The sequence below is a fragment of the Pipistrellus hanaki genome (assembly GCF_964339955.1).
Source record: "Pipistrellus hanaki genome assembly, chromosome: 2".
NCBI classification, from domain to species: Eukaryota; Metazoa; Chordata; class Mammalia; order Chiroptera; family Vespertilionidae; genus Pipistrellus; species Pipistrellus hanaki.
The window spans coordinates 129,739,181-129,763,947 of NC_140504.1; the positions used below are offsets into that span (position 1 = coordinate 129,739,181).

The window sequence follows — 24,767 nt, forward strand, 5'->3', positions numbered from 1 at the left end:
CCAGATTTTAAGAATAACTTAAAAAAAATTAGCAAAGCACTTTCCACCCATCCCCACAACCTTGGCCAGGGGCTTGAGCCTGCTGTCCAAAACCCGTGTCTTAGTTTCCCCAGATGCTGTGTAGATACAATCATTTTCTCCTGCACACGACATGAATACTAATGAGGCAGCACCAAATTAGAGGGTTTTATTGGATGGTGAAGGGTCTCGAAACCAGGTCCCTTGAGGAATAGTTGATGGGTGGCAGCAACTGTTTTTGGAGCTGAGAAGATTAAGGGCCATTTTGGTACAGAAGAAGTTGATGTGTTACAGATCATTCTTGGGTGCAATACTGGACCTGTTGGGTGGATGGACCAGACTAGTAGGCATACAAGACTAAGAATTCCAAATTCAAATAAAAATTGTCTTATTGAAATGTTTGACAGAGTTCTCTTTTTTCAGAGTGGTGAATTCCTCATCCTGGAAAGTGTGAAGGAGAAGTGGGGTGTCAGTAATGCCGGCGGGGTGGAGAGAGTGGTAGGGTTGGACTGAGTGGGCTTCAAGGTTCTTTTCCATCTCTTCTCTCTATCACCCAGACAAGAAAAAATACAGTGGCTTCCTAGGCAGATAAACTACAGCAGGGAAAGCACATTCGGGGACCGATGTTTTTGTGTCCAGAGTGCTGAGAAATGACCAAAACATGAGATGGATGATGAGAACTTTACATATTCTGATAGGCAATGGGAACCATCTTACTTCCTGTCCAGGGGCAGGATATGATAAAACCAGTGTTTGAGGAAGTTTGCTTTATTTCCTGGCTTGACAGGTACAGAAGACAGAGATAGAAGATAGATAAATAGATAATAGGGAGATAGATGATAGATAAATGATAGATAGATAGCTAAGTAGGTAGTATAGGTTCCAGGTAGTGAGATTAACCTTCCCCAGTGTTCTGACTGGTGGGGGGAATGGAAACAGGAAAAGGGGAAAAATCAGAATTGAATGGAAGGACTAATATGGAAATATTCTGAAATAGGATTCTCTAAATTCAGAATTAAAAGATTTGTGATTACTCTAGTAGACCACAATAAAGTATTTACATTTTGGTCTAACCCTCCAGCTGACCAGTGACCCAGACAAGTCATTAACATTCCTCATATTTGAATTTCTTTGTTGTGTCATCTCAGCAAGAGAGGACGTTTATAAAACATTCTGAGTCCTTGGATGAAAGGTACCTTGGTATATTAGCATCATACTGTAATTATTTTGATTGTGGTTATTGTTCTCCATTAACAACGATGACCTACTGTTATATTTCCTACTTTAGGGGTATTTTTGTCTTCCAGCAGGATTCTGAAAGTGCCTGGCCTGTGAGATGTCCTTTGAAACACTGGCAGATCTTTCAAATATTTGTTTTAATATTGATCCATCCAGGGAAAGTGAAAAATACATAATATTCAAGATTATCACTCCCATTCCCCCTCAATCTAATATCTAGACTATATTGAAAATACTTGGTCCTCATTTATTTACAAGAGGCTGCAATGATTCACACCGCTGCTGTCCTGGGGTACTGATGTGTGTGTTTTTTCTGTGGAATTCTCCGAACGGGGCTTTCCTGAAAAGAATACATTAAGACTGTCAGAATGATTCTTTTCAGCAGACTAAGCTTTGCAGATGGCCTTTGTAGAGGAAAAAAAATGCATTATTCCGAAAGTCCTTCTGATCTTCAGGAAAACCGAACATATCAAATGTGCTGCTATCATTTGAACTTCCCCACAAGCAAATCCCAGAAAATTTTATTTTCTAGACTAAGATAATTCTGAGCTCACAGCATTTTAAAACCCGGGAATAGAAGTGTGTTGAGAAAAATGAGCTTTGAACATATGCATTTCCTGAAAGGAAGGCTTCCTCAGCCCTTGGAAAGCAGAAACCAGAGGGCCGCTTTCTGTTTTCCATTTAGGATTTCTTGCACCTGAGCATTTCCCTGCGTGAAGTGATGTGTCTGGTGTAATTACCCTGGGACATAATTACTTCATGTGATTCAGACATGGTTCGGGTATTTATTGAGCTCTGGTTGGCTGTGTCCTGAGCAAGATTGCTTTTTCAGGTCGGCACGAACAACTCCGATGCCTTGGACCACGAAGAAAGGAGGGCATTCCTCAAGAAAACTTAGTTTCATGGTGTAGAAACCTATTTTCATGCTTGCACTGACAGACCGTGGCTGAGTGAGAGAGCGCTCACTTGGATTTACAGGGACTTGTAAAATGTGCTGCCCTGTGTACCCAACGCCACAGACCTGCTGTTAATAGGACAGGTACCCGGAGTGTTTCTGGTGGTAAAATTTATAAAACCAAATGGCAATCTCTTTGGGAAGGCCTTCCAAGATGAGACCGAGTCAGTACAGTGGGGAGTGTGGGGCCACAGGCGGGCAAGCCTAAGGTGACCAGATGTCTCGTTTTTGGCAGGACAGTCCTGATTTTTAACAATTTGTCCTGTGTCTTGCGGCGTTTTAAAAAAGTCCTGATTTAAAACGCCACAGGACAAATGGTTAAAAATCGGGACTGTCCCGCCAAAAGCGGGACGTCTGGTCACCTTAAAGCCCCATTAGAGTCTTTGATGTTGATGGTTGAAACAGGGCAGCATGAGGAACAAAAGGGTTTGTTTACCCTGCTAGATGGAGGGAGAGTTCATAAGGGGGAAGAAATAGGTAGATGGGCAGGTCAAGGACATGTTTTGGCAGATGCTACTGCTGCTCTTTAAGAAAAAGGAAAAAAAAAAAAAAAAAAAAAAGGCTCAAAGGATCTTCCAGGAGTGTGCTGGCCCCCTGCTGGGAAACTGGTTCCTGGCTGGAAAGTGTCTGATGTCCACTGTGGCTAAGGAGCAAAAGGTGGTTTGTGGCTGAATTCTATCTTGGCTTTGCTGTCTGCCTACCCTGCCTTGGCTTTTGTTTCAGTCCCTTCCCATCTCCTTTCCCCCCATCTCTCCCTTTCCTTTTTCAACTACTTCTTTAGTGCGTGTTTCTTCTCTAGGCTGTGAAGATCTCACTCTTATCCTTCCCGTAGCTGGAGACCATTTCAGCCCAGGTGGGAGTACTTCAAATCAGCCTTCCCAGGCGTGCGGAAGGTGAGGCTTGCTATGTACAGAGAATCCGACACTTTCTAACGTGCATATTGCCTTTTCCCAAGAGCACGTACACAGACCACCCTGTCTATAGGATGAATAGAAACTCTAAAAGTATGGAAGTAATGCAGTTTGTTATTATTGTTAAAAAAGGAATCCATTCAGAGCATTTTTGTTGAGAAACTTTTTCAGTTTGGAAAAAGATAAGAGAATAGGATCTAGTTTGCAGTTGTTAAATTGTTGAATCATTATTGAATTAGCAAGAACAATAAAGAAGAACTTCTCTCAGAAAGCATATTGCAACTGAACTGAACTTCTACTGTGCACAAATGTGCGTGTGAAAAGTTAAATTAATTTAGAATTGAAAAGCCTGTATATTGCTGGTTCTAGTTTTTGCAGAAAAGAGGGTTTAATAATAGAAGGAAGGAAAGATACACAAAATATTTCGCATGCAAAAATGACTGTGATTTTAGACATTCTTATTTTAAAATGTTCTTTATTTCCCATGTGCTTCATAGAGCTCTGTTCAGTGAGGACTTTTTACTTTGTATGTTGATCAACGAGCACCCTTTTGGCTAGAGTGAGGGCCTCCCACCTGATTTCTGCCTCCATCCCCAGTGTAGTCTTTTTTTAGGACGATTTTGGCTTTGTCCTACACTGTGAGGGCTGTGGGGCCCTGGTGGCCACGGATAGAAAAGGTCACAACCTGGCAGCTTGCTTGCTGTCATAGGGGGGAGGGCTTCCTTCAGTTCCAGCCCATTGGTTCTCAGCAATAGGCTGTGCCCTTTACATCTGCAGTGGCCCAGTGACTCGAGTCAATGGTGTCCCTCCTCAAATTGGGTTTTGCTTCAGGATAAAAGTGACCCTATACTCCAGCTTGTCCAGAAACCCGCTTTGCACACCTGCTGTCCCAGTGTAAGTGTTAGAAGCACCTCTTTCGTTCTCCCGGTTTCTTCTCACGTGGCCTCTGGTATTAGTAGAGAGAGGCCAGGTTCACACTGGGTGTTACTTTATACCCAATACTGTTGTATTGGAGAAGAGGAGCCATTGTTAGTGACACCGTGTCTCCATTCATCGGTTTCTATCTGGGAAGTGGATATCAGTTACTCATGGATCGATATTCACGATCACCTGTTTTGTGTCAGGTACAGTTCTAGGTACTGGGAACAGGGAAGTGAAGAAAACAGTCACCGCCCTCAGGAAGCTTCTGTTTTGGCAGGGGAGAGTGGCAATGATGAAAAAAGGGATATAATTTAATGTTTGGTCATAGTAATTGCTATAGGGAAATAAGGCAGAGTGTGGTGATGGAGATGCTGCCAGAAGTACTGTTTTAGGCGGGATGTCGGAGGCCACTTCTGAGGAAGTGACATTTGAATCACCCTCATAGCATCCCCAGACAGATCCATACCACAGGGCAGCCCTCCCTGAATTACCCCAGATGCCCCGGGCGTGCCCTGGAAGCTGGCCAGGATGAAGACAATGCCTGGCACAAAGCTACGGCAGTTTGTTTTGTGTGTTGTCTTCAACGGCTGTGCACTTGCTTTCACATTTTATCTCCAGTCCCCACAATCCCACACCATCATTTTCTATGTGGTGTGTTACGCACATCGCATTTCTAGTCAATTTCAGAGTTCTAAGGGGTCTGGAGAGAGGTGGGCATTTTTGAACATGTAGCAACACAAGAGGCCATTTCCTGTCAGTCGTGTGGCTCTGTAGGGAGGCATCCTGGGAAGTTCTTCCCATGTCCCAAGTCTTTGGAGCTACCTTCCATCTGAGGGGATTGCAACACTTCCTGAAACTTACGGTGAAGGGAAATGGGCTCCTGTGTCCAAAGCCTTCAGACTGAAGTGTGTGCCAAGTGCTTTGCAATCTGCCTTCCATAGTTCCCTCATTATGTCTATGATAGGGTTATCATGTTGGTACAGCACCTTACTGAATAAACGTTGGGACAGATGGAGGGGACAGAATAGAGGAGAAGAGTAAGAAGTGAGTGATATTGAGCTGTGAGCTCTTCACAGGGACGGTCTGTCTGTGAGCTTCCTGTGAGGACAAGCATGTGACAGGCACATGGTACTGGCTTTCCATAAAAGTTGGGGCATGCATGAGCTATGCAAGATGAAGGTGAGCTTCTGTGTATTTGAAATATATATATATATATATGGATTTTTTTACAGAGAGGAAGGGAGAGAGACAGAGAGTTAGAAACATCCATGAGAGAGAAATATCGATCAGCTGCCTCTTGCACACCCCCACTGGGGATGTGCCCACAACCAAGGTACATGCCCTTGACTGGAATCAAACCCAGGACCTCTCAGTCCGCAGGCAGACGCTCTATCCATTGAGCCAAACTAGTTTCGGCTGAAATATTTTATTTAAAATTATATTTCAAATTAAGAGTTCCTGTTGTTGAAGAGGTATATTATTACAAATCCTTTTGTGTGGTGAATTTCCTTGATCTGGATTTCATCATGGATTTTAAAGACATGGTATTAAGAAAAATTATAGTTGATGAAGAAAGCATGAATGGTGAGGTGGCCAATATATGGTGGGTCAGAGTTTGAATTGCTGACAGTATCTTGGATTCTGTAGCTCATTGCTGGCTGGCATGTCCATTTGTCCATCTGTCCATCCATCCACCAATTTGTGTCTGTCAGGTAGGAAGAAGTTTTTTTTATTTTTATTTTATTTTATAATTCTTTTTTTTTTTTAATATATTTTATTGATTTTTCACAGAGAGGAAGAGAGAGGGACAGAGAGTTAGAAACCATCGATGAGAATCATCGATCAGCTGCCTCTTGCACACCCCCTACTGAGGATGTGCCCGCAACCAAGGTACATGCCCTTGACCGGAATCGAACCCGGGACCTTTCAGTCCGCAGGCCGACGCTCTATCCACTGAGCCAAACCGGTGCCGGCTTTATTTTATAATTCTTAACTACTTTTATTAAAAAAATTTTTTTTATTGATTATGATCTCACATAATTGTCCTTATTCCCCCATTCCCATCCCAAACCCCTCCCTAGATATGGCGGCCCCTCTCCCCCCCCCCCCCCTGCAACCCCTGAAGAAGTTTTATTGCTTACCAGCCGTGTGGTTGTTCGTCTCTCAGGGGCGCAGAATGATGGGTTTCGTCCAGGTTATATAAAGGGTCATATTAATGCTAGATTTCTGAGGTTCTTACAGTTTGATTATGTATAAGACATTGGGAAGAATACTGGAATAAATTAAACCCGAGTCCGGCCTCCAGAAGGCACACAGCGTGGGAGGTGTGTTGATATGTGGAGGGCCAGCAATAATGCAGTTAGAGAGTGACCAGGAACTATTGATAGATACACTGCAGTGAAACGAGGGGAATTTAGAGAAGAGGCAGATTCTTTTTAGCTGCAACATTAAGGAAGGTTGGGGGAAGGTGGCTTTTCATTTGAGTGGAGGGAAGTAACACATTAAGTTGTTGAGAATCAGTTGATTATCCCCTTTGTCTCATTTAAAGGTCACCACAGTGAGGTAGGCTTAATCATTTCCATTTAGCAGGTGAAGAAACTGAGGCAGGGAATGTCCAAAGTCCCCAGCTGTTTCTTGGCAGAGCTGTGACTCAGGAGGAGATCTGTGAACCCCATGTCATCCTTACCTCTTACAGGGAGAGTCCGGAAAGAGATGAGGACGTGGGGCCTCTCTGGTGAATAAAAACCCTTCCTTGCTGGGAGAGCCGGGCAGAAGTGCCTGCCCCTCTGAGGAGCAGACGGGGTGTCCGGGGGCCTGGAACACTGTGCCCCAGGGTAAGAGCAGGGACCCAGAGCCTGAGAAGGCAGCCTGGGGTTGGAAGGAGAGGCTCCTAGAGCCTGGCTCTACAGGATCTGGTCTTTATTAGGCCCAGGTGGAGATTCTGTGCAGGGACGGGGCATGATTAGAGGGGTACATTTCAGGATGTCTATGACTGTAAGAATACTTTCATGGAATACAGCAATTTACTGTGATGCTGAGCAAACGCCTCCCCGATGCCTCCTGCGGTCTAAGCCTTGGAGAGTCTCATCCAGGCTTCTGCACTGAAGAGCACTGAGCCCTGGCTCCGCCATCCTGAGCATCAGCACGTTAGAAATCCCGGCTCAGGCCTTGGGACTTTGAGAAGGAAGTTCCTACTCTTGCCCCTCTCCACTGTTCCCTTGATTTTAACCAGTTTTCTGCTTTTTCAACAGTTCTGCTCAGTAAACAAATCATTAGTTCTCCCTTGGCCTTGCTAGTGAATAATATACCATAATATTTAGATTAAAGCAGGGTAGTAGCTACACTAGAAAAACACACCCCGGTTTCATGATGAATTCCTCATTTTCCTTTTTATTCGTGGCATCCTGGGGTGGCCTGCTGGAGAAAAAAATACTATTTGATTCTCGCTGGGTGGTCAGACAGGATTGTAAAGACTCTTGTTTGTTTTGTGTTGAGGCTTCAAAGTCACACAGGCTTCTCTACAAAAAGATGTCCTAAAAAATGGGGATTTTTTTTTTTTTTGAAGTTGCTGTGTATAAAGGGAAATTCAGAGCAACCATCTTCCTTTAGAACTGCGAGCTAATGTGATTCTTTCACCAGGCACCTCTGTCGTTTCTGTGTCTGGTCATTACCACCGGTCTTAAGGGGAAATGTGTTACAAAAGCGATCTCCTCCTGGGTTGTGTTTTTGTTTTTTTTTTTGTTTTTTTTTTTTAAAACGATTGCAGGAACATGCACTTGAACTTCTAAAACCACATTTCTGATTGTACACTAGATTTTTTAAGAGCTAAGAAATCTGAGAAATCTGAGTGGTGTGTGTGTGTGTGTGTGTGTGTGTGTGTGTGTGTGAGAGAGAGAGAGAGAGAGAGAGAGAGAGAGAGAGCGAGAGAGAGACATCCAGGATGCTCTGAGGTATGTGCTGCCCAGAAACATGTTCCAGGCCTCTGCTCAGCACTTTCCAATTAGGCAGGCCCTCCTGCTGTGGTGTGGGATGCGAGAGAAAAGTTGGGATTGGGGCTGGGGCCAGCTGAATGGAGGCTACCTCTTAATGCAGGCTTCCCAGAGCACCCTCATTAGCACCCGGGAGTCAGCTGGCGCCATGTGCACCCTCGGTGTTTTCTGCTGTGCGAAATGCGTCAGCCATTTTATTTACCCACGCTCATTCTCTCCATTTCATACAATTAATCGTACTTAATGGGGGAGGTTGATAGTGCTGACTTATTTGGAGCCTGGAGGGAGCAGAGCAGCTGTGTCCTGGATCAGAGGACTGATCTGTCTAATAGGCTGTCTTGTCACCTGATTCATGGGATGAATGTGCGCGGCCAATTATGTGAATTCCTGTATGAGAGAAAGATGACCTTGGGCCCCAGCGAGCCAGACAGGCTCCATGCAATGTGCTCATCCACGGAGGCGGGCCACTGGCCTGGCCTCACGGCAACGTGGCCCAGCACTTGGCAAAGACTTCTCCTTAAAGAAAGAAATGGCTCTCTGCAAAGTAGGTGAATCTTTCATGACTTGCCAAGAGCTTTGGAATCAGGTGCTTAGAAAATGAGCATTTGGGGGTTTTAGCATCTATAATACAGATTTTAAGACAGAGTAAAACCTCTAAGTTTTGTCCTGGTATACAGACATACCTGTTGTTATCAACTTTTTTTTTTTTTTTCTCTTCAAAATGAGAAATTCTACAGAAAGGCAAATATAAGTATTTTGAATAAAAAGGTTGAAATGTTATAAGCCAACTGCTGGATATTCTATTGGGCAGTTATTTCATAATCAAATACAGGATGTCCCCAAAAATGTATACACCCTTTGAATGATTATTAATTCCAGCGGGTTAAATGTGAAAAGAAACATCAATTAAGCTCTCAGATGCTAAATGTGCATACATTTGTGTGTGTTGGTTTTTTTGGATACCCTATACATGCTCACAAAATATCAGAATTTTTAAAAAGGTAAGTCTAGACACAGAAAACAAACTTAATCCTCGATAAGATCTTGGAGTCAAAGTTCACCGCAGCTTTAATGTGGCCCTACCCTCTGTAGGGCCGCACTGTGTCAATCGCCCTGGTGGAGTGGGAGGAGCTTACTTCTTCCTGAGGGTCAGACAGCTTCTGGTTTTGATCTGTGGCTCCGCTGCAGCTAGGTCTATGACCTTGGGCCGGTTACTGCACAGTGTCAGCCGCAGTCTCTTTGTCCATAGCCTTCTGTTGCCATTGAGATGAACTTTTTAGAGGTTAAGAGAAGCTACAGAAATAACTAGGCTCTGGCATATGTATATTTGCGTTAGTTTCCTTTATTTTCTTCTGATTATGTCCTAGAACCAGTATTTTTCCAAATGTCGTACTGTATGTACTCTTAGCTTTGGGAGTCACTATGGAGAACATCTAAAACCCTTCACATTTCAGAGAATAAAGCGTAGACTAAGGTGACCAGACGTGTCCCGAGTTTGGCAGGACAGTCCCGATTTTTAACAATTTGTCCCGCGTCCTGCAACGTTTTAAAAAAAAGTCCCGATTTTTGGTAAGAATCTAATTGGGATTTTTTTTTTTTTAAACACTGCAGGACGCGGGACAAATTGTTTAGAATTGGGACTGTCCCGCCAAAAGCAGGATGTCTCGTCACCTTAACCTAGACCCAGAAAGAGAATGACGAGCTTGCAATGCCTTCGAATAGCAGTGGCAGTGCTGGTGCCAAAACCATGCATCTGGAGATGCTTCCAGTTTTCTCCAGGCCAGAGGATGGCTTCCCGTTCTGTAGTGAGTCCCTCATCTGGCTCCAGAGCGGTGAAGTTCAGGCCAGTCTTTACTAAGCAAACACTTTCCCAGAACTGCCTGCAGGTACACGGAGATGTGTACAGAAACCATACTCTGCTGTGTCCTTCTGTACACGTTTACAACTTTTGACTCCCTTTCCTTTTCTCTCCTAGAACTCTCAGGGGACTACAGGAGCATCGACACCCAGCATGTTCAGGTAAGAGACTTTCTGGATGGAGATACGCACTGATTCCCTTGGTGGGCACAGCCTGGTGGTCATTCTTTCCTGGGCTTCTCCAAAGATCCTGCTGATCACTGTTCCCCCGGTTCCTCTCTCCTTGCCTCCTTGGAGGGAGGCTGGGTTTATGACAAATGTCAGTTCTATCTGTCCTGTTAAATTTTTATTTTCAATGTTTATCTCTTAAAGATAAGAGCTCTTTGTTTTTTTTGTTTTTTTTTTTTTTTTGAAGATAATACTGTTCACATCTAAAACAATAGTTAACTATAATACCTTCAAATCAAATATCCAGTTTGTGTTCAGTACTCCCATTTGCCCTAGTGGAGACAGATCTCTGAGGGATGCAAGGACAACATAATGGCTACAGTTAGCCCTGCTATGTGGGATTCCTGAATGTTGTGCAGAGTAGATCCCAAGGATTCTCATCACAAGGAGAAGAAAAACCACATTGTTTTCCTCTTTTTCTTCCCTTTTGTACCTATAGGAGATGATGGGTATTAACTTACCCTGGTAATTGTTTTACAATATATGTAAGTCAAGTCATTATGTGGGACACTTCAAGCTTATACAGTGCTGTATGCTAATTACATCTCAATAAAACTATTTCCAGTGTTTGAAGGAACCAGCAATTCAGTCTAGAGCAGTGTTTCCCAAACTTTTGACATATGTGTACCCCTTCTATAATTTTCATAACGCTGAGTACCCCTCGTACTCATGAGAACGTAGAATTAGGCGCAGCTAAGCACGGTGCAGTGCATATCCCCACCAAACTCTTTTCGTACCGCTAGGGGTACGCGTACCACACTTTGGGAGACACTGATGGCCGAGGTGTGGGCCTGAGATCAATAGTATCTGCATTATCAGGGAAACTTGTTAGAAATGCAAAGAGTTGGACCCTCCCCCACATGGACTGAATCAGAGACTCTGGGTCTGGGAGGTGGTTTAACAAGCCCTCCAGGTGATCCTAATGAGCAGTAGGGTCAAGGAGCCACTGGCCTAAAGACAACCAAATGTTTTATTTTACACCTTATTTTACACTTGTCTTTGTGTCAAACACAACCACATAATCCCAAGACTCTCAAATACTTATCACCTGGATCACGGTCATATACTATGAAATACACATTTTGGTGTTTGTCCCTGGCTTTTGGCTAGAGTCCCTAAAACCCTTGTGATTTCTAAAGAGCAATAGGAGTACCTTTTGTTGTAATATTTGGTTATTGTCCCTAGCTCCTGACACTGCTCTGTGGTGATAAAGGTGAGAAAACCATCTTTTGTTAATTACCTCCTTTCAATCACACCTGAGTTTATTTGCATAAGATGACTTTTGGAAGCCCCTAAATATGAGGTCTAGTTGCTATGGGAACCAACCCTATGATTAGAGGATTGAAACTTTCAGCCCTGACTTCCAGGGAGTGTAGAACAGCTGGAATCTTAGTTAATCCTCAGTGGCCAATGCTTTAATCAGTTATGCCCACTTAATGAGCCACCATAAAAACCCTATAAGAAGCAGTTTGGAGAGCTTCTGGGTTGAATAGGAGGTCGGTGTGCCTGGAGAGAGCATGGAGGCTCCACACGCCTTGCCCTAAGCATCTCCTCCCTTTGGCTGTTCCTGAGCTCTATCCTTTATAATAAACCGTAGTCTGGTAAGTAAGTTGTTTTCCTGAATTCTGAGAGCTGTTCTAGTAGATTACAGAACTGGAGGGAGGGATTGTGGAAATTCCTGACTTATAGCTGGTTGGTCAGAGGTTCAGGAAGACCATCTGGACTTCCAGTTGGCATTTGTGTGTATATATGTTTTGATTCTCACCTGGGGGGGGGGGGGGAGAGAGAGAGAGAGAGAGAGAGAGAGAGAGAGAGAGAGAGAGAGAGAGAGAGAGAGAGAGGGAGAAAGAGAGAGAGAGAGAGAGAGAGATACATTGATGTGAGAGATAAACCATGGATCTGCTGCCTTCTGCACAATCCCAGCCCAGCATGTGCCCAACCCGAATCCAACTGGCAACCCTTCAGTGCACAGCATGATGCTCAACCATCTGAGCCACTCCAGCCGGGCTGCAGTTGGCATTTGAAGTGGGGAGCAATCCTGCAGGACTGAGCCCTTACCCAGTGGGGTCTGTACTGGCTTTGGACAGTGAGTGTCAGAATGGAATTGGAAAATTGCTTGGTGTCAAAAAACCCATTCATCTGATGTCAGGAGTGTTGAGTAGAGGAAAAGGGGAGTTTTTGCTTTTTAATTACCAAAGTGAGTCAAGCTTTCTGTGCCTGGTGGGACCTGTCCCAAGTGTGCCTCCACCTCTAACCTCTGTGGGCCTCCAACTCAGCCTGCTGCCGGTTTTGGAAGCGTGCATGGGCTGGTGGTGGAGGTCAGGACCAGGACTTTCTGGGACAGGACAGACTGAGTGAAATGAGAGACTTAATTTACTTGATAGAGAAATTGGTTTGTTTTTTAAAAGAGCATTCAGATATACCTAAGCTATATTGTGGGTTTGGTTCCAGACCACTGCAATAAAGCAAGTATCACCATGAAATGAGCCAGAATTTTTTTGCTGGGTAGGTTCTTCTATTTGTGAAAAAAGAAACATCTGTAAAGTACAATAAAGCAAAGCACAATCAAGTGAGGTATGCCTGTACTTCTAATGGGGTGGTTCTCAACTCCTGGTTGCACTGTGGAATTGCCTGGGTGGCTTTTTAAAAAACACTGGTTACTTGGTCCAACTCCCAGAGATTCCAGTTTCAATTGAGTTGGGTGTGTGTGAGGGGGTGGGAGGGGTTGCAGCCGGGGCGATGGAAGGGGTGGGTCCCAGCATTAGCATGGCTTACGGCAGGGGTCTTCAAACTATGGCCCGGCCCGCGGGCCACATGCGGCCCGCAGAGAAGTCTGATCCTGCCCGCCAGGTTTTTTGGGCAGTGAGCGCAGCCGAGGTGTTACAGTAGGAATTAGTAGTTCATATAGTCCGGCCCTCCAGCTCTCTGAGGGACCGTGATCTGGCCCCCACTTTAAAAAGTTTGAGGACCCCTGGTTACGGGTTCTCCAGGTGATTCTAACTATAGCCATGGTTCAAAACCACTAGTTAGGATTTGTATTTGGGTTGGGATTGCAGATGAGAAATAAGATGGACATATATTGCAAGAGTGTATGTACCCCCTGGGTCTTACCCTGCACATGAATAAATGCTTTTAGGGCTATGCTTCCTAGGCTACTAGTGACTGGATATGGGGGACTGTTTTTCTGCCATTCCTAGCTCTACCTGTTTGTTGCTTGGTTTTCAGCTGGTGCAGGCATGTTGCGCCATATTGCTGACCAGCTCTAGGTAAGGAGGTTTGACGACCACATTTGCATCTATAGCTTGCAGGTGACCTCCCCCATCACCTCTACAGCTCCAGTAAGGGAACTTCCAGAGACTGAGGGTACATGTTGCAGTGAGAGGCATTTTAATTTTTCTAAGACTATCAATGGGACCAGAGCCTTGCAGTCCTGACGTTATGGAAAGGAAAGATTGAGCTGTATTTTTTGGTTGAGTGTTGAAAAATTCCATGGAAAAAGGAAAGGGAAACAAGTTCTACCACTTGTTTTTCTTGGCAGGTTTTATCATCTCCCCCTGCCACCTCCACCCCACCCCCAAGTTTCTGGCAAGTGTGATTAGAAATTGACTTGAAGGATTTGCTCACACTAGCTTCCCAAGACATCTTTTGCTTGCTTGCTGCTGACTAGCAGTAGTTAATTTGCTATCTCTCACTCATGTTATCCAAAAATCACAGAACTCATTAGAAATAAACAGCATGAACTTGGTCCTCACATTTGGAGGATTAGCCAGATGTAAATCTAAGTCGCACTTGGGAGGTATCTCGGGCCTCATTTAAAAATAAATAGAACTCTAGCCTTAAGTGGAAACAGATTTTTCAAAAAATGAAATATCTCACTGGAAAACAAATTTTATTTTTCCAATAAAAAATATGGGAGGAAGTAAGCTTTTCTAGATGCCAATGCTTATTTTATTTCATGCCCTTTCCTTCTCCTTGCTTATGGCAGATGTGGCAGAAATAAAGACCCAATTTCATTTTCCAAAATGGGAAAAATTTAATCAATTCAGGAATTTATTCTTAATTGGCAGCAGACGTTTAAAACCTGATTGGTCACGGTTGACTATTTAATGTGCCTTTTAGGAAAATAAATATACATTTATGTATTTCCCAAACCTCTTGTGCACTCGTCATTGCATAGCAGGTTATTGAGGTGTTGGGCTTGAGGTTTTCTGATTCTTAAAGCTTTTAAAAAACATTTCTCACTAAGACAAATTGAAAGAGCTATCTTTCATGTGATTACAATATATGATTTATGTGATTAGAAAATTTGTTTTCTATTGATATGCAGACTCACTGCCAGCAATACCAAATACTCATCTGCCACCTGTTTTTAATTCCTGCAAAACCTATAATTAGAATGAAATTAAAAATACCTTACCTTTGACGGATCAGAAGAGTAATTCAAATTTATTGAAACGTTTTGTGCTTATCCTTCCAGATCATGCTACATCAGATGAGGACTCAAATGCCAAGGGGTTGACTCTACCAAGTAGATAATGTTTCATGCAGATGAATGAGTTGAATTAAAGACGTGCTAGACTTTCCATAAAGACTTGCGAGACTTTCCCAGTTATCCTAGTTTCTAGCACTCCCCAACTTTAACAATTGTATGTCATACTACCTTCTATTTTCTGTTGGTTTATTGTGACAATGACTATTTGTCTGTGACCTGTCATAATAAAACATCTGCTTTATCAAACCCAGTACAGGACTTTCAGCTGTCCTAGACATATTCCTGCCCATGAAGAAATTTGTTCATTGTTCATTTGCTATTCCTGTTCAACCCTGAGATCAAATTTACAATGTGTATTCCTGCTAGTGTCCAGGGATGAAGATAGTTGACCTGTTTAGCTTTTATTTAGTATTTCAAAATAAATACATGGTCAGGTCTGCAGCAGACTGGCTTTTTGGGGTTCACTATAGAAATGCTCCTTTTTTTCAACCTGTGTTACTGATGGTGTGTCATGAGGGATGCGGAAGTAACAGGAAATAATGCTGGAGTCTCCTTATTTCTGAAGAGCTACTCTCCCTTTGAAGCACTTTGGTAGCAAGGTGCTGTAAAATTTCAATAAGTAGGGCTGCAGGGAGGGGGAAAGAGAAAGAAAGAAAAATGAAACACCAGAAGCAAGTAGTCCCATCCATATTCATGTTATGTCCATAGGGTCTGAGTAACGGATATTGAAGTGGCAGAACCAGACTGCCTCTTCGTTCCTATGAACTAATTAAATGTGTTTTCACTTAAAAAGGATAACAATGTTAAATCTTAATGGGATTAACCTAACTGAAATTTATTAGGAATTGCTTTGACAGTAAAGATTATGGATGGCTCAAATTCCATTTTGAGATGGCAGCTTTGATTCCTGTGATTTTTGTTGTTGCTGTGCTTTAGATATCCCAGCTACCAAACAAAGTTTGAATGTTGGGAATGAGAGCTGGATTATGAGTTGAGTTTTTCCTCTTTAACTATTTTTGAGGATTTGTTTTTACATTTTTCCTTCTAAAGTGAGGTCTCTTTAAAGCAGGTGTGGAAAAGCTTTTTATAACATAATTTGTGGGCCATACAAAATTATCAGCTTAAAATTTTAGCTACATTTGGTTAAACATTTAATTACTTCACCCCTAATGCAAAGCCAGACCAAATGATTTCAAGGGCTTTATGCGGCCTGTGGGCTGAATGTCCCCCATCTCTGCTTTAAAGCAAAGAGGAGCCCTCATTTTAAAAAGAGAATTAAAGGAGTGTTGATAGTTTCTAAAGGTCTGTTTGCTCAGTTTTCTAGATGCCTTGTTTCTCACTCCAAGTCCGTTGATAACTACTACCTGTTTTTCCTTTTTTCTGTGTTGTTTTGCAGGGGCCCAATAATATTTTTTATTGTATTAAAATATACACAACAAAATTCACTGTTTTTAATCATGTTGAGTACATAGTCTGGGTGAATTTGACTTCGATAGGTATATCATAAGTGAAATTATACAGTATTTGCCTTTTTGTGACTGGCTTATTTCACTTAATATTCTCAAGGTTCGTCCATGTAGCATGTATCAGAATTTCCTTTTTTAAGACAGAATAATACTCCTTTGTATCTAAGATATTTTGCTTATGCATTCATCTGTCAATGAGATGAATGGGTTTCTTCCTCCTTTTTGGCTATTGTGAATAATACCAGTAAGAATATGGGAATACAAATATCTGTTCAAGTTCTCCAGTATTTTTGAATTGCTTGAAAAAAAAAGTATTTTTCTGATTATTTAATATGTCTAGTTGCTGATTTTGATAATAATTTTAAAGTCTCAAATATTGTTAACAAGGAAAGCCTTTTATGTAGCATAATTGTAATTATGCTGGGTCTGGGTTATGAAGGGTCTCCTCAAAACAAATGGTAATGAAAACCCTTTTAAACATGTCCAACTAGATATTATGACCCACTTGCTCTGGTAAAGACCCCATTGGAATAGACTTCGTTTTATTGTAAAGATCGGAATTTTGGAATATTTGTTAAAGAAATGTTACTACAAAACATCTGGGAAAATTAAACTTTCTGGTCAAACAGCCCTCAAAACAGAAGACAATTTGGGGTTTGGGATGGGAGGCTCCTTCTCTAGAGAGTCAGGCTTATCTCTCAGAGAGTGGGTTAATGGCTCATATTGCTAGCACATTCCACTGAAGACATACATTCTATCCTTACATTTTTAGTGTTTTTGAAGTTTTCTCTATCTTCTAAAATGACCTTGAGATGATAATTCTTTCAGATACCTTAAGCTTAATTAAACAGAGACAAGTTCCTTCTTGAATTAATGCTATTTATTTGGCATGCCCCAGATGTTAGAGTTGTATATTATTAGTAGTTAATATGTATTCAGTCCTTGGCACATATTAGGCAATGTTTTGAGCTCTTTATATGTGTCAAAAGTTATTCAATTTTTCAGCATCTCGATGTGTTTGATGCCAATATAACCTCATTTTACAAATGTAGAAAACGAGATAGAGGAGTTAACTGTATCAAGGACACAGGAATTGTGAGAGTCAAGTCTTGAACTTGGGAATCTCTGACCACTATGCCATACCTGGCACTTGAATGTTGATTTAACTTATGAACCATGTGGACAATGTCATCTTCAGGAAAAATTCTTTTTGAGGAGAATAACAGAGTGCTGAAAGTCAGTGTGTCTATCTAGAAATCCAGGCCATAGTGAATGGTCACAAAGTCGTTTAGAAGTTCAGCACCAAAGGACCAAGTTTTCCTTCTGAACACAGTGCCCTTTGTTTCACCTTTAAAGGTAAATGCATTTCATAGAAAAGGAAATTAAAAAGGCCATTCTTAGAGAAAAGTAATACATTTAATACATTTTAAAATAGAAGGTGTTATTAATTTTTTAATGAATTCACATTTCATAAAGAATTTATAAAATGTATTAAGAATTAACCTCACTCAGAAATTTGGTATTAAAGAGTTTGTAAGGAATATATATATATGTATGTCCACTTACTGAGATATTTCTCTTAATATAAGATAATTGGTATTTTCAAAATTACTTGTAGCCACTTTTGTTTAAAAATAATACGAGTACCATTTTAATAGTTAGCAAGTGAAGTGAATATGAGTCTTTGTAATGACAGGTCTTATTTCTTCTGGAGACCTCTTAATTATTCTCATGGTGAGATTTAAAGTGCTCTGTAGCTAAAGGAACATTAGTTGAGCAACAGTTATAGTTGCCAGGCATTTTGTTAGATGCTGGGGACTTAAAGACAGTTAAGAAATAATAACTTTTAAGATATTCTTTACCAAGTATGAAATATAGAAGTAAGACCAAGAAGAGAAATACTCATTCTGTGGGGAAAGTGGTTTGAAGAAAACTTTACTGGACAAGAACTTAGTTTTAAAGATTGAATAGGAGTTTTCTGGCAGACAAAGTAGGGTGAGAGAGGTGAGTGGTTTGGGGCAAAGGAAAATCCATGCATGAGGGCACTGAGATAAGCACCATGGGTGAAATCATATGATTCTTGGCCTTTTCCATCTGACTTATTTCACTTAGCACGATACACTCAAGGTTCATCCATGTGTTGCAAATGGTGATATTTCATCATTTTTTTATGGCTGAGTAGTATTCCATAGTATATGCACCATATCTTTATCAGGTTATCCATGAAAAGATACTTAGTTTGTCAATACTTTTTCTTTTGTCTTGGCTACTGTGAATAATGATGTGAGGAACTTAAGGGGCATATATCTTTATAAATAAGTGTTTTCAAATGTTTCTGTAGATAACCCAGAAGAGGAATTCCTGGGTCATATGGTAGCTCTATTCTTAATTTTGGAGGAGCCTCCATACTGTTTTTCATAGAGGCTAAACCAATTTACATTCGCACCAGCAGTATGTGAGTGTTCCCTTTTCTTCCATCCTCTCCAAAACTTATTTCCTATATTGATACTTATTTTAACAGGTGTGAGGTGGTATCTCATTGTGGTTTTGATTTGTATTTCTCTTATAGCTAGGCAAAAAAGGACAAGAACCATGTGATTTCAGTCATATGTGAGACATAAAGCAGAAAGCAACCAATGAACAGTCAAATTAGGGTGGTTACCAGAAGAGAAGGGGAATGAAAGGAGGATGGAGAGGGTAAGGTAGTCAAACATACTATGGCAGAAGGAGACTAGCCTCTGAATGGTGAGCACACAATACAATATACAGATGATGTATCATAGAATTGTATAACTTAAAACTTGTGTAATATTACTAAGTAATATTATCCCAATAAATTTAATTTAAAAAAAGAAGCAGCATGATAGTTTAGCAAACCTTACATAGGAAGGGGGTTGATTATAGTGGACAGATCATTTAGCCAAAAGGTTTATAAACATCCCTTAAGTCTGGTCTCTGTAAAAAAGAGAGATCATTCCCTTTGGTATGTTTTCGAGGATTAAAAATAATGTGTGTAAATTGTTCAGTAAAGACCCTGACATAGGTTTCTACATTGGTATCATTTATTAAGTGATGATGTTTTTCTTTTTTTTTTCTTTCATTTTTTGTCTTTATTTTTTTTTGGTTTAAATAATATCATAATTACATGGTTCAAAATCCAAAGTATATAAACCTCCCTCCATCCTTGTGCTCATCTCTCAGTCCCTCCTGTGCAGCCCTCACAGGAAACCACCGTCCTTAGTGTTTTATGTATCCTTTCCTAGGCTCTTTATGCAGCACAAGGAAATGTGATAGCAATTCTGTACTTCCTGCTTTTACTCCAAAGGTAGCATATTACACACAGTGCGCACTCCACCACCCCCTTTTTAGCTTAACAATGCATCTTAGAGATCCTTCCATTTAATTTTATACAGATCTTTCTCACGCTTTTATTTTTTAATGCTAGTTTACTTTAACATGGCTTGACTCGTAACAAATTGGAACAACAGAGTTTCTATGTGCCCTTAGCTCAGTTTTCCTGCAAGATAATCTTGCAAAACCATAGCACAGGGGTTGGGAACCTTTTTTCTGCCAAGGGCCATTTGGGTATTTATAGCATCATTCACTTAATATGATTCACTTAATATAAATGTATGTTGCTATGAAAAAGGCTCCCAGATTTATTGAATTTTGATAAGTCTGGCCCTGTGGTTGCCTTGGCAGGGCCAGACCAAATGATTGTGAGGGATGCATGCAGCCCACGGGACGGACATTTCCCACCCCTGCCGTAGCAGATTAGCAAGACCAGGAAATTGACCTTGATATAATAGAGACCTTTGGATTTTTACCAGTTATTACACACACTCTGTGTGTGTGTGTGTGTGTGTTTGCATGTGTGTGTATTTCTTTGAAATTTTATCATCCTGGTACAGTCAAGTAATCATCACAATTGGGTACAGAGCTGTTCCTTACCCGAAAAGAACTCTTTTTTTTCTACTTTTTTAATAGTCACACTCTCCTCCAAATCTTGGCCACTGATTAATCAATTCATCCACAGATTTTATATGTGTTACTTTCAAGAAAATTCAACTATAATAATAGTATACCTTTCTCAAGGGTAGGAATCTGATTTTGAGAATAAAAAAAAAAAAAATTCCCTACAGGCCTGAGCACTTCATGGGTATGTAATAATGACCTGTTGAAGCACAAGAGTCAAAACCAAAATAAAGCCAAGCCAAATGGCAGTTGCGGAGTTGTAAAACAGATGATTCAGGATACTGTGCGTTCCCAATAACATAAAGGTTCCCTTTCCTAATCGAAAGGCCTCTCTGTGACTTCAGTGATAACATTTCTTCCAGGACTCGGTAAACAGTAAAGCATTAACAATCAGAAACATAGCTTCTCTTTTCGCTTTTCAAATCATGTTTTAAGTAATTGTTTTCTGTGAGGACCTCTGTCCTAGTGGAGTGAGTGGGAGGTGCGAGAAGGAAGAACCCTAGAAGCCACGGAGCCTGATAGGCTGTTTCCTTTAGTCTCCCCCAACAATTCCAGGTCAGCGTTCTCCTGTGGATCAGAACGTGGTGCTCAGAGATGCAGAAGTTTGTCACTTTGTATCAGAAGCAAGAGTCCAAGCACCACACTCATCACTCCTCTGCAACAAATACTTTCCTTAGGGTAAAAGCCCATTAAGAATTCAGATTCCCTCTCTCGTTATTTGAAAATGGTGGTGGAAGTGGTATTTTAGCACATTGCTCACTTATAAAAGATACTTACTGCTGGGATAGTTTATAGACATGGTTACGGCCTTTGGAGTCAGCTTGACGTCTGTCCAGATCCCAGCTCAGCCTCCCCAGGCTTTGCTGACTATGGATATGTTTTATTTATTGGAGAGTCACGTACTCATCTGTAAGGGGAGACACCGGTAGTTCCTCCATCGGGTTGAGGGAATTAAATGCAATAAAACACCGAGCCTAGCGCCTGATACCTACCCTTCATTCAATAAACACCAGCTATTAGTATGCCTGAGTCTTCACTTTTAGGACTTTCCACTTCTAAAATCAAATTATAAGTGAATATTGTGTTATGGGCAGAAAACCACATACTATTGATAGAATTAATGTTGCTACACAGTGATTTAAAATTTTAAACATAAAAAAAGTATAGGAATTGAGAATGTCATTTTGCCTAGATTTATCATTAATGTTGCTGTATGTTCAAATGTAAGGCTGCCATATCTGCGCCCCTCCCCTCCACCCCCAAGTTATCGGTTTTAGTCTGTGAATGAGTAGGTTTTCCAGAAACGAAGTTGTATTTATCATGTAGAACAACTGCGGGAGAACTTTTTGGTTTGGCTCTGACCGAGGTTCTGGTCATCTAGCCCTTGTAGAGTCGTGGACATGCTCGTTACCTGAGAAGTGGAGAGGCAGGTAGTGAAGCGGGAGGGCGTGTTTGATGGGCAGTGAGTACTCACTGTAGGCTGCTTCTGTAGTAAAAGATAACTAAGTGCAACCCACGGGCACTGCCGTACCGTCCCATCCTTGGAGTTGTTCGGGGAATGTGCTGAGCTCTGCTTAGTGGGACGTTTGTTTGTCTAGGGCGAGAGATCTGTGAGAAGCGTTTCTGTCACAGCCACAGACTGCAGAGTGCTCGTCCCTGTGTTAAGATTGCTAGGAAATTGGATAGAACCTCCTGAGAAACGCTCTCCCACCCCTTCCCTCAGGACAAGTCTGTGACATACATTAGGAAGGCAGTGGGGGTGGATGGTGAGCCCGGGGCTCTCTGGGAGTGAGCTGCAATTCCCATACCATGTATAATGTCTCCATACTTAGTGGCTCTCTGCACACCATGGAAAATGTACCAGTGTTCCCTTGAGAGCTCTTGGACTTCTCAAAAAAAAAAAAAAAAAAAAAAAAAAAAAAAAAGGTAATAAAAGAGCTTGCTTGGCAGATCTCATCAAAAGTCTAAGTGATACAGTGTAATGCTGAGTTAGTGAGGTTGAAATCCGATGAGGATGCTACAGTGAGTCTTAAATCCAGATGAATATTAGAAGGGCTGGGTATTTTTTTTTTAAATCTTCCAGATAATTCTACTGGGAGAAGAGCCACTGGGGGTAAGAGCCACTGGGATAAGGAGAAAGCACAGTGACAAAATGACAAAAGGGTAAAAGAAGAAAGAAAACCTCCACACCCAACACTGGGTGGATGGGCCCCCATGTTTTTCGGTGAGGCCGCTGGCCTTTGCAGTTGGCCGGTTCTGAAAGTGGGAGCAGTGGGCAGGTATCCTGTTGAATGCTGTGCCCATTCAACTGTGTTCCTAGGTGTGTGGGGCACAGTTGCCCTGCTTGTCTCTGGAGTGAGGAGCCAATGCTCCCCAGGTTACCCCGAGAGTCATTTTTACTGAAAGCCCAGCCGTCAGGCTTAAAGCACAAATGTAGGGTACATGCTAAGGAATATTGTGTTTAAATCTTAATACTTTGTCTTTCTCACGTAAGAGAAATAACTGAGCAGGGTAGACAGAAACCCTCTGAGAAAACCATGTGTTTCACATTTACTACGAATAAGTCATTCCCTCTCTTAAGCTCTCAAAAGTCATAATTTGGAAATCACTCCTCCTGTGAAGACTGGAAAGCAGCCCCCTCCCCTCCCCCCTGATAGGAGCTGTAATAAAGGTTCCCAGAGGCCAGAGCCTCGGACTTGCTGTGATACAGGGGCTGTCTTCCTAGGGAAGTCCTGGGAAATGTATTGCTGTTTCTCTTTCTCCTCCATCGTATGTGTTTTTTTATTCCCCGAAGCTTCCTGTCAGGCATGATGTCACTCGCATTTCTTTGGTACATTCCAGGCCCCTTTGCACATGGAAACTGCCGAGGGAATCAAAAATTGGTTGAGTGCTGAAAGTGCGTTTCAGGAGCGTCCGAAAGGATCTGTTTTAGAGGCTCTACCTTTCAAAGTATTCACTGACATTTATCGTCCTGCTTCAAATCATAAAATGTCTTGCTGATCACATGACGCCATGTTTTGCATAGTGTGACATATCTGTCCTCTTTTAAATGCATAGGAATCGGCAACAATCTCATTTCACTGGTGGGTTTGTTGAAGCATTATCATGAGACAGCCAGAATGATTGATGAGTGCTTTTCAGGCAGGGAAATGCTGCTGGCTTGCTTTGTATTTTGTCTTACCTAGAGTTTGGCTCCTTTTTTCTTCACTGGAGTAGAAAATAATCCCTTTTTATGCAGATAGCCATAATCACATTGTCATTTCCCAGTAGTATTTCTCACAGTGTAAGCATTTTTATTTAATGTAAGATGATTCTTATTTTTTAACATTGTGTGTGTGAGAGAGTTCAGTATTTAAATTTCCTAGTTTTAATTGTAAGAACTCAGGGCACATTCTTGTCAAGTGGAGAAGTTAATGAGTGACCAAGGGGAGTCCCGGAGTCCATCTAAAACAGCAGCAAAATGCTCTTTGATGTACCTTGACAGTTTTTTTTTGTTTTTTTTTTTTTAAGTAACAATAAAATTGTATCTGAGAACTGGATGACTTTGGCAAATATGGATCCAATGAGGCAATATTTGCTTCTGCCTCTTCCGCTATATTCCTTTGATCTTGTGTGTTTTCATGTCTTCTGAAATTTACTCTAGAGACAGCCATTCATTTTTAAAAAAATTTATCTTTATTGTTGAAAATATTACAGATGCTTCCCCCCACCCCTGGCCCCTGTTTTTCCCCATTGACCCTCTCCACCTACTCCTCCCAGGCCTTGACCACATAATTGTCTGTATCCATGGGCTATGTATTTAATATATGCATATAGGTTCCCTAATTAACCTCTCTCTACTCACCCCTCCCCTCTGAGATTCCTCTGTCCCATGTTTCTGTGTCTCTGGGTCTATTTTGTTTATCAGTTTATTTTGTTCGTTAGATTCCGTATGTGAGTGAGATCATGTGATACTTGTCTGACTCTGGCATGCTTATATCATTTATTGTAGTATAATACTCTCCAGGTCCCTCCTTGCTAGAGACAGCCATTCTTGAAAAACCACATGTTTCTCCATGACTAGATAGGCCCAGAGATGAAGAGAGAAGCAGGCTTTTCCTAGATTCCTATTTTCTAGTTCCTTCTTACATGAAGGCCAAGAAGGTGGATTGAAGAAAGCTCTGTATCTGGAAAGTGCAAATGTGTGACTCCACTTTTTTTGCACACATGAAGCTACACTTGAAAGGAGTGAATCCTTGGGTAACTCTGAACCATGGAGCATGTGCCCAGTGGTTATTTAACAGTCATATTTAATTTTGTATGTTTAGGACTTGTTTCATCTTACCATTCTCTTCTAGGTATTTTGAGTGCTTCATTCTTCACGGAAGAATGATCTCTTCTGGCTCAGGATAAAAATTCTTTCATTAGGTCCTTCCCCATTCAGTACTAGGTATTTAAGAAGTCCTCTGCATGCTTGGAGAATGTGATATTGCTCCACTGATGCGTTGTTTGGTTGTTGCAGTTAGGATTAACAGATACTGCAAATCGTTTGTGGTCAGATAGGCAGAGAATGAATCACTATTTTAAATGAGCAAGAATATTGGCTTTAAATGGAAATTTCTCATTTGCTGCCTAAGGCTGTTATAGCTGTGTCAATAATTTTAGAAAATCGGAAGTATTAGTCATCTTTTATTTGTGAATCTAATCCTATGGGTTAGCAGTTGGACATTCTAAGCA

At 41.6% G+C, this 24,767-nt stretch overlaps 1 protein-coding gene across 37 annotated transcripts in view; it reads left to right on the forward strand.

Annotated features, from left to right (window-relative positions):
• Window positions 1–24,767, forward strand: part of LOC311616575 (uncharacterized protein) — a 413,605-nt gene that overhangs the window by 89,646 nt on the left and 299,192 nt on the right. For 32 of the 37 annotated variants that reach the window (XR_014793916.1, XR_014793917.1, XR_014793923.1 and 29 more), the window contains one exon: window positions 10,009–10,052. The exons of 1 other annotated variant lie outside the window; for it this stretch is intronic. Coding sequence is in view for 6 of the 36 variants with exons in the window: in XM_084872102.1 (XP_084728228.1) it covers window positions 10,009–10,052 (44 nt within the window). In the remaining 30 variants the exon portion in view is untranslated. Of the gene's footprint in view, window positions 1–10,008; window positions 10,053–13,343; window positions 13,385–14,595; window positions 14,851–24,767 lie in introns of those variants that run through there. 4 more of the 37 variants (XR_014793921.1, XM_084872099.1, XR_014793922.1 and 1 more) reach the window with 3 other exon arrangements.